A 12,488-nucleotide genomic window follows, 5' to 3' on the forward strand; every position below is an offset into this window, starting at 1 on the left:
AACTAGCGACTAATACATTAGCAACTGCCTAACATATAGAAAAGTATGATAAATAAGAGGTGAAGAAAAAGTTCCAAATCTTAAAGTTAATCACTATGGTCCCAAATTATCATGAAATAGAAAAAAACAAAATTTATGATTATAGATTAATCAAAAGAAATTATTCCCATCTCTGCAAGTGTTACCTGTAATGTATCACTTTCTATTTATCTGTTTATAAAATGTAGGAAATAGTCTCTTCCCTACCTCATAAGGTTTCTGTGATAATAAAATATAGTAATGGATGTGAAAATACAAAGTTAGAAGTCTTCAAAATGTAAAACATTTACTACAAACTTCGTAATACAGCTAAATTGTCACAAAGTAAAAATATCAATAAGTAAACAATAAAAATAATTACAAGCTATCAGAGAAAATTTATTAATGAGATTTTACTGAGGGCAGAAATAAATACCTTTGGATTAAATACACCAAATTAAAATTACTCAAAGAGAGAGAATCTCTTCTCATTAATGATTGAAAAGGAACCTAAGGAAACAACGATCAACTCAGGTACTTGTAATCCTATTTTTCTACGTGGTGTTAACTCTAAACTACTGACCTTTTCTGAATGGCAGTTTACACTGTTGTACACTGAAAATGGGACATTAAAAAAGCTGGTCTACTTTGGAGGCAGAAAAATACAGACTAATTAGAGGAGAAGAAAGAATACTAAAAACCTATTTGGGATATTGAGACTTCCACTGAACTACTTTCATTTGTAAGAATAGACTTAGAAAATGTAATTTGCTTTAAAAAGCTAGATTCAACAGAGCTAACAACCTTTACATATTCTACAGAGTTGAGCTTGGGGAAGAGGGCAGGTTTAGGGAAAGGAAGCATAAGTTTAGACAACAAAACCAAGCTAAGGTGATAAACAACAGAGTTTTAGTCAAATTATAACAGGAGAATATTTCCTGGTAGAAATAAATTCCTAAAGAAAGCATTAGAAATTACATGTTTTAAGAAACTTAAAGCCTGGTAAAACTATGAAGAGAATTTTCTGAGGCTAATTTTGCCTGGTTGAGGAATTTGACAGCTTCATTACATACAGCCAATCCAAAACTCATTTGAATTAATCCATTTTCAAAGGTAGTGCCATCACTGGCATAAGTAGCAGAAATAAACTCCTTATTTTGGGCAAGACCTTTAACCTTCTGAGTCACTTTATTTATGAAGGATAACAATAATAATACTAAGCCCCAAGTTTGTTTTGAGTATCAAAAAGATAGTTGTAGAATTACTAAAAAGAGCTTCCTAAACTGCAAAGTACTAGGAAGAACCCAGCCATTTCATTCATAATTAAAACATAAAAATTTTTATTGGGTATCAGCAATACTCCATAATGTAAAGCTAGGAAATTGAATTGGAAGGCTACTATACCAGCGTTCTCAGGAAGTTTGCTAATTTCCATGTTAGTCATTTCTTTAAGTCTTGATTTAGTGTGACCTGTTACTGTATCCTGTGTTCTTCCAAAAAGTATACTGTATTTAACTTTATATCGTCGTTTAGGCTCTCATTCTGTATTTTAAAGGGTAATCTCTTTATAAGTGTTGTATGAAACTGAGGGGAGGAAAGCTCATCTTTCCTGTTTTTTTGTGTGTGTGTATTTTTGTTTGTGCTTAATATTGTGAGCCAAAATATCTCTCCATGCTTACTTCTTTTTTCACACATATTGCAATGTATGTATGCCTGTCAGCACCAACAGCCAAATAAATAATTTTAAAGGAATTAACAACAACCATTTCAAGCCATCTCTTTCTTCAGACAGTAGTTGTAGTGTAATAGAAGGAACATGGAGCTTAAAGTCAGAGGCCCTTAAATGGAACTGGAACCATGAAAGTGTCAGAATTTCTATTTTCTTATTGAAATATGGGAATGCACTTACTTTATGAGGTTATTCTGAAGATTAAATTAGATACATTATTTTTCTAATACAATATTTTCTCGTTTATGTGATCCAAAAACACACAGTGTTTTGGGTTTTTTTCCCATCTCTACAATATAATCAAGACACTGAAGTCTCTCTGAAGTCTTTCTACTCCACAAATAAATTCCACATGGAACTGCTTTTACGTTTTTCTGAGCTAGGAATTTTTAAAACTGCCTGAGTCCTAGCTTTGTTTTTATTTTTAAAAATCTCCATTAACCATTTCATTTATACCCTTTCAAAACTCATTTCCGTGGTTTTTTTGTATTATTTTGTTTTTACTAAAATGTTTGTCTTCCAGCTGAAAAGATATAGGCGTTCTTTGCTTTTATTTGCAGAGTAACAGTAAGATGCTTCCTAAATATAACTGCCTGTGTGATATAGCCATAATAGGCTTCTAGTACAAATCATTCATCCCAGACACAAGCCATAGTTTCAATTATAAACCAATCTAAACTGCATCACTTGGCCTCCTCTGGAATTCAAGATTGTTAATTCAGTTTAAAATAAATGGCCATACCTTTCTGTTCTATTCTAAGCTAACATTTTTCCTAATTACTGAAACTTTTTCATTTGGCTATTTCATGTATTTGAATATTGAAAAAAATCAATCTCTAGCTTCATGGATTTTTCCTTCAATTTTCTAATGGTGACAGTCTAATTACATATGATGGTGAAAAACAATATATGCTAAATGGAAACCAAGGTATATAGATTCTTGTTCTAGACTTGCCACTGGCATGTTAGACCATATTTCTTTGAGATTCAACTTCTTTTATCTTAAATGAGGTGATAAAACAAAGTTATTTTTGAGGCCTCATACACTGATCACGAGAATTAATTTCCCAAAGGTCACACGTGTATAGAATTATAAGAAAAAGGGAATTAAAAAAATCAGCTGTACCCATAAGTGTGAAATAGACTAAGGAGAAAAAAGGATGTACCTGCAATTTCTTCTAAAGTGTTGGCATGCATGTCCAGCAACACAGTTCCATTCAGAATACAACTTCTCAACTCAAACAAGCTGTGCAGTGATAGAGTAGCCACATAAGGCTTGCTCCACCTTTCCCCTCCATCTTCCACATCTTCTTCAAACTTCAACCACCTATACAAATAAATATTAGAATTTTTTAAAATTTGTAACACGTTCTTATTTCACTACTACCCTGCTATAAAATTATTCTTAAAACAAAGCACATTAAAAGAAGGCCATTCCAAGATGAAAAAAAAGAAAGGGGGGTGAATTTTAGCCATAAGTATAAAACAAATGATTTTACTACCATAAAGACACTGATATTTACGGCAAAAATATTTCCATAGAACATGCATTGCATTCACTTTAAGAGATCTCCCTTCAGGCATTAAATTACCTAATTTTGAATTTTTCCCAAGTTACAAATAAATATTATTATCAGCACATTGAATATTACATTGTAGATGAATGAACCTTTATCCCAACAATAAAAGGTAGAAGTATAAAGCTATTCACATTACTTCTTGGTTTCAAGGATTTCAGAAGTATGTAAAAGCCAGCCCAAGTCATCTGGTTTATTTCATTTTAATTCCATTTAACAAACATTCTTTCTGTCATTGAAAGATATGTTTAAAACAAACAAAAACTCAGTTTTTTTAATTAATCTTTCTAGCACTGAAAAAATATATCAATATAAATGTTTAGTCAGTGGTCACAGGGAATCTGTTGTAGAACTGATAAAGAGAGTACACTACGTGGAAAGATAACGGTGGTTAAAAAATGCAAAAGAAAATGAAAGAGTACTCATTTTTCTTTTAGTGGGAGGTCTTAAAACAATATTTGAATCTCTTGACAATTTTGCCCTTTGATTTTTAGGGAAGCTAGTATAATTTGGGGACTATTCTGTAGGAAAAATACTTATTAGGCCTGTTTGAATGAAATCTAGTGATCGTAGTCACTTCCTAGGGACTAAATCTATGAGAACTGAGCTCAGCCCCCATTCCCTGAGTGTTCCTGCCAGGGCCAGAGAACAGAAGAACCTTGATAACACGGTGCCCAATGGGAGACCACTGCCTTCTTGGAGTGAAATGAGTAGTAATATCTGAGATTGTTTCTAACTAAGATAAATGGAAGGGATAAAGAGAAATCGATGATTTTACTGCTCTGGCACTAGCACTAAATCTCTTATTCTTTTAGGGACTTGCTTTTTAATCTTAGTAGATAACCATATTAATTCCACCATTTCTAATGAAGCCTAGCCTAAATGCCTCTCCTCTCTCCATCCCCCACCATTTTCCTCATATTTTCTCTCCTTGTCACTTTTGCGCTAACTTCCTCTCTCCATGCAATATCACTCAAATTTCCTATCTATATGATATTTTATTGCTGTTTTGTGTAATCAAATGATCCAACTCCAACTCCAACAGAGGACATCTTGTATAGTTAAGAACCAGTGTATCGGCCAGCTAAAAAAACTAAGCAAAAGGGCTAGTCAGAAAGATTAGTATGTAGAGTTCCAAGAACGATAAAGACAGCTATGGATCTGTCCTCAGAGTTCAAGGACGAAAACGTCAGGAAGTAAAAAGGAAACTAGTAGGGAAGAACAGTTATGCCTGCCAAAAATGTACAGGCATATGTTTATGCCTATCATAAGTTTAGAGAATGTTTGAAGGTTGAAAAAACTTACATTTAAGCACAAATCACTGACAGTATCTCTTCAAATGGTGACAATTTTATAGAGTATTTTTGTCTACACAGTTGGGAATTTTTTCATATTAGTGAATCTTAATGATTTTCAGCCCTTTACAGGGCCATAATGCATCACAGATCATGGGATGGTCATTAATACTGCTCACCAACTATAACTAGTTCTCCCTCTCTTCTTAGTAAAGAGTAGGATATCACTACCTGGCTTTCTTTTAACTGGGTGAGGCCACTGTTGACAAAGAATTGTGAGCAGAAATTATCTGTGCCACTTCCAGACTGGAGTTTTTCATTGCTAGGATGAGACCCTCTGGAGCTCTTTTTCCCCTCTGTGGCCACCAGCTATGTTCAAGATGTAGGCAGTTCTATCATCCAGAGTCCCTGAGTAACGACTAGTGCAGTGGTGCAGAGCCTCTACTGATTCATGATGGACATGTATCATGAACCATAAATAAACCTTTGTGACTTTAAGCTTTTGAAATGACAGCATATTTTTCTAGGATAATTTAGCCTATCCTGATACAAATTTTAGCAATTCATACCAGCATCAAGTTCCTAATTAGAATTAATGGTGAGAGTGAATATACTTTTGATAAATATAATAATCTAGTATTTCTTGCCAGGTATAAAAGTAAGGACATGGTAACATTGTGAATGTCAATATCTCCAAGGATCAACCTCTTGACAGACATTTTGAAATGGGATAGTACTGTGGAAAGTGTATTGGACTAGTTGGGAATAAAAAGAAATCTAGGTTTGGGGCCCTACTCTATATCTAAATTGCTGTGTGACCCGGGGAAAGTCTTTCAACTTCTCTGGGCCACAGTTTTCTCATCTGTAAAATGATGAGACAAATTCAACACATTCAAAACTTGTCCAGGATCACCTAGTCACTAACCTTGTTCAACCAGATCAACTCCAACTGTTCTTGTTTTTCTCCAGAGTCTGTGCCCATTTTTTACCATAATACAATTACTTCAGTTGGATTTATGGACTTTTTTAGCTAAGATATCTTATGCTAAAGCCTATAGTGAAAACAACAGATTTAACATTTAATTTTCCTTCTTGTCTGGAACAAATCTCAAGTTGAAAAATGTTCTGTGTTCTCTCCCTCTCATCTTATGTTATCCACAGAAGGTGTACCAAGAGAGTGGATACAACTTTTATTAAATCTTCTGTCACCTTATATACTACTCACATATGACGTGTTTTTTCAGACAAAAAGAATAAAAGAAGGGAGTCTTTACAGCATCACTTATGCTGGTGTTATTTTGACTGAAGAACCTTGTTAGATTTGAAATCTAGTTTCCAGTCTGTTGTGTGGTAAAGAAGAATTAGGGTCATAAAAGGGTGTAATTTTGTTTGGGGGACTATAGATTTCTCTTTTCTGGAGCTCTGGTACTTTCTGTCATCTTTCTATACAGAATTGCTACTAAAATGTTGTATTTAAAATTTTCACTCAAGAAATCCTGAAAAGAGTGTTGATACATTACTAAAAAACCATATTGTTTCTTAATTACTTAAGTATAAATCTATAGTCTGACCCATACAATAATATTGTTTGTAAGTTGTAATAACGCTAATAATAAATTCATTTTTAAATATCCATGGGCTTCTTGATCTACGCAAAATGATCCAACCCCTTCTTCTAAGGGAATTTATAGTTAAATTTTAATTACAGATAACAGTGAAAATAATTAAATAAGTAAAGAAGCATCTACATCATTTTATCTTGGTTCCTTTGAAAGGGAATATTTAGATTAAGAATCTTGAGAAGATATGGGGGGGCGGTGTACGTGTGTTTGTGTGTGTGTAAAAACCACCACCATAATCAAGATACAAAACTGTTCCATCACCACAAATGAGCTTCCTTTATATTCCCAATCTTCACCCTGTTTCTTTCCCCAGGTAATCATTAATCTGTTCTTCATCACTATAGTTTTGTCATTTTGAGGATGTTATGTAAGTGGAATCATATAGTTTGCAACTTTTTGAGATAGACATTTTCTCACTAAAACACAATGTCCTTGAGATCCATCCAAGTTGTTGTATATATCAATAGTTTGTTCCTTTCTATTGTTGAAAAGTATTCCACTGTATGGATGTACCAAAGTTTATTTAACCATTCACCCATTGAAGGATATATGAGTTGTTTATAGGTTTTTGCGATTACAAATGAAGCTGCTATGAACATTCATGTAGAGGTTTTGTGTGAACATAAGTTTTCATTTCTCTAGGATAAATGCCCAAGACTGTGATTGCTGAGTCATATTTACTAATGCATGCTTAGTTTTATAAGAAACTATCAAACTGTTTTCTAGAGCAGTCCTACCATTTTACATTCACACCAGCAATAGCTGAGAGATCCAGTGTCTCTATATCTTCACCAGCATTTGCTATTATGACTTTTTTTTTTACTTTAGTTATTCTATTAGGTGTGCAGTTGTATCTCATAGGGGTTTTAATTTACATTTCCCTAATGACTAATGATGTTGAACACCATTTTATGTGTTTATATGCCATGTGTATCTCTTCTTTGAAAGGCCTTTTTTTGGCCCATTTTTCCAATTGATTTGTTTTCATACTGTTGAACATTTAGAGTTCTTTACATATTCTAGATATAATATTTTTGTCAAATATATGCTTTCCGAATATTTTCTCCCTGTCTGTAGTTTGTCTTCATCCTCTAACAGGATTTTTCACAGCAAAAAGTTTTTAATTCTGGTGAAGTCCAATTTAAGAATATTTTCTTTTCTTCTTTTATTCAAAAGATTGTGCTTTTGGTATCATGCCTAAAAACTCATCTTCTAGCCCTAGGTCCTGAAGATTTTCTCTTATGTTTTCTCTAACAGTTGTACAGCTTTATGTTTTAGATTTATGATTAATTTTGAATTAATTTTTGTATACACTGTGAAGTTTAGATTGAAGTTAATATTTTTTACCTCTATGTAGCTCTCTAATTGTTCCAGTACCATTTGTTGAAAAGACAATTCTTCCTTCACCTTTGTCAAAAATCAGTTAGCTGCACTTGGGTTAGTTTTTCTTAGTTCTCTATTCTGTTCCATTGAACTACTTGTCTATCTGAGAAGACATTTTAAAAACAAAAACTCCTTCCTTTAGAATAATTTCTTTCAAACTGGGGGCTTGATCTTTTAGACCAAGAATGGAGACTCTTGTGAGTTCCAAGCAGTTTGGATGGCCAAATATAAGTTATATGCATGGATGGTTTGATATAAGCATAGGTTTTATGAGTATTACAGGAGGAAACATAAGATACTTTCCATAAAAAGGAACCCACAAGTTACAAATATCAAGTTACTAAACATTTCAAGATTCAGTGTTTTATGCCAACTCCAGAATGATGCCAAAAGCTTTAAAAGATATTTAAATGAATATATTTTAAAGATACATAAGTATATCTCTCTTTTCTGTTTTTCATTCCATTTCATACTCCAAAGATAGAAATTAGCAGGTCTAAGAACACACCAAATCCTGTTTTAAGATTTGTAGTCACTGAATATACTGTCAGTTACAAAATGCCTGGTCGCAGTTAATGACCTAAAGTGCTGCAATTTATTCCAGTTTTCAAATAAACTCAGCTGACATTTGTTTGAATAGCAAACCAAAGCAACCAAGAGTCTCACAGGCATGAATGAGATGTGACGGACAATGAAAAAAAAAGAAATTGTAGGCCAACTGCATGACATTTTCTATGGGGGAGGGGTGGATTTAAACTCTGTTGAGATTATTTTCATTTCCCTCAGTATGTCTGTGTCTGTTTTCATCCATAATTAACACATTGGAATCTCTTTCTACTAAGCAGCAACAACATAAAATAGGTGTTTCCTGAATTCTTTGAGGATTAAGTTGATGATAATCTCCTCTACAATACTCATATTAGAAATCTACAAAATAAAATTCTTCTGCAAATTAGAGATAGATGATTTCTATAGAATTTAACTCTTTCTGTTTATTTTATTCTCACTAATTTAGTTTAACTTTTCTAATAATTTTTATTCTCTGATTCTACCCAAAAAGGGAGTAAAGGAGTTACCATATCATCCAAAATGATAGTCTTGGGGGAAGTCATGAATTCTCAAGAGAAAACATCCTTTTTGGGTAGAGTTAAGGATATGGAGGGTGAAGGGGGAACATGGTTAGAGTGGGGGCTAGAGATTAACATATGTAATCATAAAGTACCTATTTCAAGAGGAAAGGGGTATTAAAATGTATCCACACTTAGAGTTTATTGACATTAGCTGTTCTTAATTCATATTATTTTCACACCTCACATTGCACTGAAAAATCCTGATGACTTGACCCTTTACCAATTTTAAATATCAAATACCTTCACATCATCAATAAAATTGTTTTGATGTAAAAATCTTTTTCCACATTACCAAGTATGTATCAGAGGCCTAACTGCTATCCCTTTCTTTGCCTCTGCTGAGCTCATTTGTGGGAAGCATTTTTAAAGGGCAACCACAGTGAGTCAAGCATGTTGTCTCCACAACTGCACAGCTGTGGTATCTTTGGGTATTTTTCTATTAATAACACTATGTGTTATTTATAAGCAGGACATTGTAATTGTGTTGATTTCATTAGCTCTGTCATATGGCTTCCTCTAGGGTTTTTTAAAAGGGAACAGCTGTTTTTCACAAACATTTATTAAATAATTATTATTCAAAAATTTAGCTTCAAAACCTAAAACTTTGCTTAAGTTTTACTTGGCAACAACAGTGGGCATGAATTATTCAAGATGTGATATGTGGCAGGTGCAATGTGCTGATAAAATATCCTTTTTATTTCTACTATTAGGGTAGAAAATTATTAATCCCCCTGGAATACTAATCAAAAGAAAGAAGTACTTCAAATGGTTATGATTTATTAGAATTAAATTGTATTTGAAAAATCAGATGGAGTCATGAATTAACTAAACTTAGTTTTGTTAGATGAACTAGGGCATCAAGAACAAAATTACTTCCACCACTTTAAAACCTACTCCATTTCTTTTTTTTTTTTTTTTTCTCGGTACGCGGGCCTCTCACTGTTGTGGCCTCTCCCGTTGCGGAGCGCAGGCTCCGGACGCGCAGGCTCAGCGGTCATGGCTCACGGGCCCAGCCCCTCCGCGTCATGTGGGATCTTCCCGGACCGGGGCACGAACCCGCGTCCCCTGCATCGGCAGACGGACTCTCAACCACGGCGCCACCAGGGAAGCCCCCTACTCCATTTCTAAGTCCTCAGTAAACACGTTCTGTTCTTCCCTGACGTGTTGTGTCTCAGCCAAAATTCATCTACTCTCCTCTTCAATGTCTGTTACTATTTTGATTGTTCATCAGATGTCTCCCAAGCCTCAAATACCTGCACCGTGCATAAGGTTCCAGAAGCAGGGCTAAGAACACAGGTCCTATCTAACAACATTAGAGAATATTAATAAGTAACTGGGTCATCTCTCTCATTCTTTATAAATAAACAGCAACATATTTTGATGGCTTAGGATAAACATGTTGTTCAGGTTAATCCATTAGAGCATGATAAAATTCTACCTGCTCAATTGTGACAAGAAAAGAGTTAGATTCTAGCATTGCTCTGCTATCTCCTAGCTTGATGAGAGTGGGAAAGTTACAAGGAAGTTACTGCTTAAAAGGAATAGATCACCATTTGATCTGGAAGGTCATTTTCATAATAAGGGAGTTTTCATAATAAGGTCATTTTCATAATAAGGGAGTTACTCCTGTCAAAATGCATATTCCAATCTTACTTCTCAGCTCTATTCTGAGGGATGAGAGTGAAGAAAGAAATATAAAAGAAATGCTTCCAAAAAGTACTTCTCAGCAATTGATTAAAGAGATTCTAACCAGAGCTGTATAGTCATCATAACCACCAGATCTCCTTCCTTCAAGTCAGCCAGGAACACCTGTTTCTTAGAACCAGCTGAGGACAGATGCCTCTAGCCTTAAACAGGGAGGTTTGCACTTCAAATTCCTTATCAACAACTCTTTAATCATGAAAGAGCAAAACGTATAACACTAATTGGTGGAGAATATTATCATATATTGTTTTTCTGTCATCAAAGAAGATGAGCACACATATTATATCCTTGAAAATAATACTTGGTTTTTGATGCAGTTGGAAGAAAAAAATTAGGTAGATGGTTCTTAATCTCAAAATTTGCCAGGTCATATAAAAGTTGTTTCAAATTTAGTTCTATATTTAAAATATTATAATAGCATCAGAAAGAATTTAATTTATGTAGTTTTTTCATTAAAAAAGGTAATTCACACAGAATAACATACCACCAGTTTAAGGCATTAAAAAACACAAGTAAAAAAATGAATGACTTGAAATAAAACAGGTAAAGGAAATGAACAGTTAGTTCTCAGGAAAAAATTAAAAACATATGAAAAAATGTTCAATCTCACTAATAATTAGAGAAATACAAATTACAGCACTGAGATTTATTTTGCATCTACAAAATTAGCCGAAATTTTTACAAGTTTGATGATTTTGTGTGGCAAAGGTTTGGGGGAAATAAGCATTCTCGTACATTGTTGAGGGAAGTATAAATTACCAAAACATTTTATGAAGGCAATTTTGCAAAATCTATAAAAGTAAAAAAAAGTTTGCTCTCTTTGACACATAAATTCCACTGCTAAAAATTCATCCTACATGAATACCTACAAAATAATCCCAAAATATATGTGTAAATGATTATTGCAGCAATGTTTACAGCAAAAAACCCCACAAAGCAATCTAAATCCCTATCAAGACTGGCTAAATAAATGAAAGTTCATCCATAACTAAATGTGATGCAGTCATTAAAGAGATTAAAAAGACTGAGTAATCTGTATTGATAATATGGAAAATGATACAAATATATTAAATGAAAAAAGCAAGGCATGAATGCAGTATATAATACCTCTTATGTAAATATAAAAAGGGCATACATTTACATGCAGATCTAGGCATTAAAATTTTTATGAAAAGATGTACAAGAAGCAATTAATAGTGTTTACCTTTGAGGAGAAGTACTATGAACAAGAGTAGAGCAATGTTCTTGCTTTTTTACCTTTCTATGATTTTTGAATTTTAAATATCAGCAGTTAATTTTTTTAATGTTAACAGAGATGAACTACGTGAAAGCCATTTTTATCTTCTTCTATTTACTTTTAGTATATTTTAAATAAAAGAGAGCTACAAAGACCACTTAAATTATATCAAACAAGAATTAACCAAGCCAGTATTATTTATAATATTATCATGATTGAACATTTAATTCCACACTACCTCTGGCTAGAGTTAAGGCAATGATTAAATGCTAGACCTGAGACTCTATTCCTAAGGTCTACTGAATCTACATTTCAACAAGATCCCTGGTGATATGTATTCACATTAAAATTTCGGAAGCAGTAGGTAAAAGACAACCCTAGGCGTGCCCACAGTTCCTAGTGCACACCTGTATCACAGCATTCATTATACAGTACTTACAACTTTGTTTACTTATCTAAATCCCGCATTAGAGGTGAGGTTGTTAAAAGCAAGATCTAAGGTGTTTTTTTCTTTTTCTTTTTTTTCTAGTTTTTGGTGTGGCTTGTGGGATCTTAGTTCCTCAACCAGGGACTGAACTCGGGCTCTCGACAGTGAAAGCACAGTCCTAACCACTGGACTGCCAGGGAACTCCCTAAGACTTTTGTTGTTGTTGTTCTACATTCATTGCACCTGGCACACAATAGACCATAAATGTTTGTTAAATAAATGAGTAAATAAGCAAGAAAGGATGACAGCAATTCATCAATTACATGGCAATATGGAAATATTAATTACAAATGACAGAAAAAGTAA

At 33.6% G+C, this 12,488-nt stretch overlaps 1 protein-coding gene across 9 annotated transcripts in view; it reads right to left on the reverse strand.

Annotated features, from left to right (window-relative positions):
• The window catches only part of SLC4A10 (solute carrier family 4 member 10), a gene marked incomplete at both ends in the record, with an annotated part of 310,037 nt that overhangs the window by 128,864 nt on the left and 168,685 nt on the right, over nt 1-12,488 (reverse strand). For all 9 annotated transcript variants that reach the window (XM_082658203.1, XM_082658200.1, XM_082658202.1 and 6 more), the window contains one exon: nt 2,914-3,074. In XM_082658203.1, coding sequence (XP_082514329.1) covers nt 2,914-3,074 — 161 coding nt within the window. The remainder of the gene's footprint in view (nt 1-2,913; nt 3,075-12,488) is intronic.

The sequence above is a fragment of the Grampus griseus genome (genome assembly GCF_964374135.1).
Source record: "Grampus griseus genome assembly, chromosome: 7".
Taxonomy (NCBI): domain Eukaryota; kingdom Metazoa; phylum Chordata; class Mammalia; order Artiodactyla; family Delphinidae; genus Grampus; species Grampus griseus.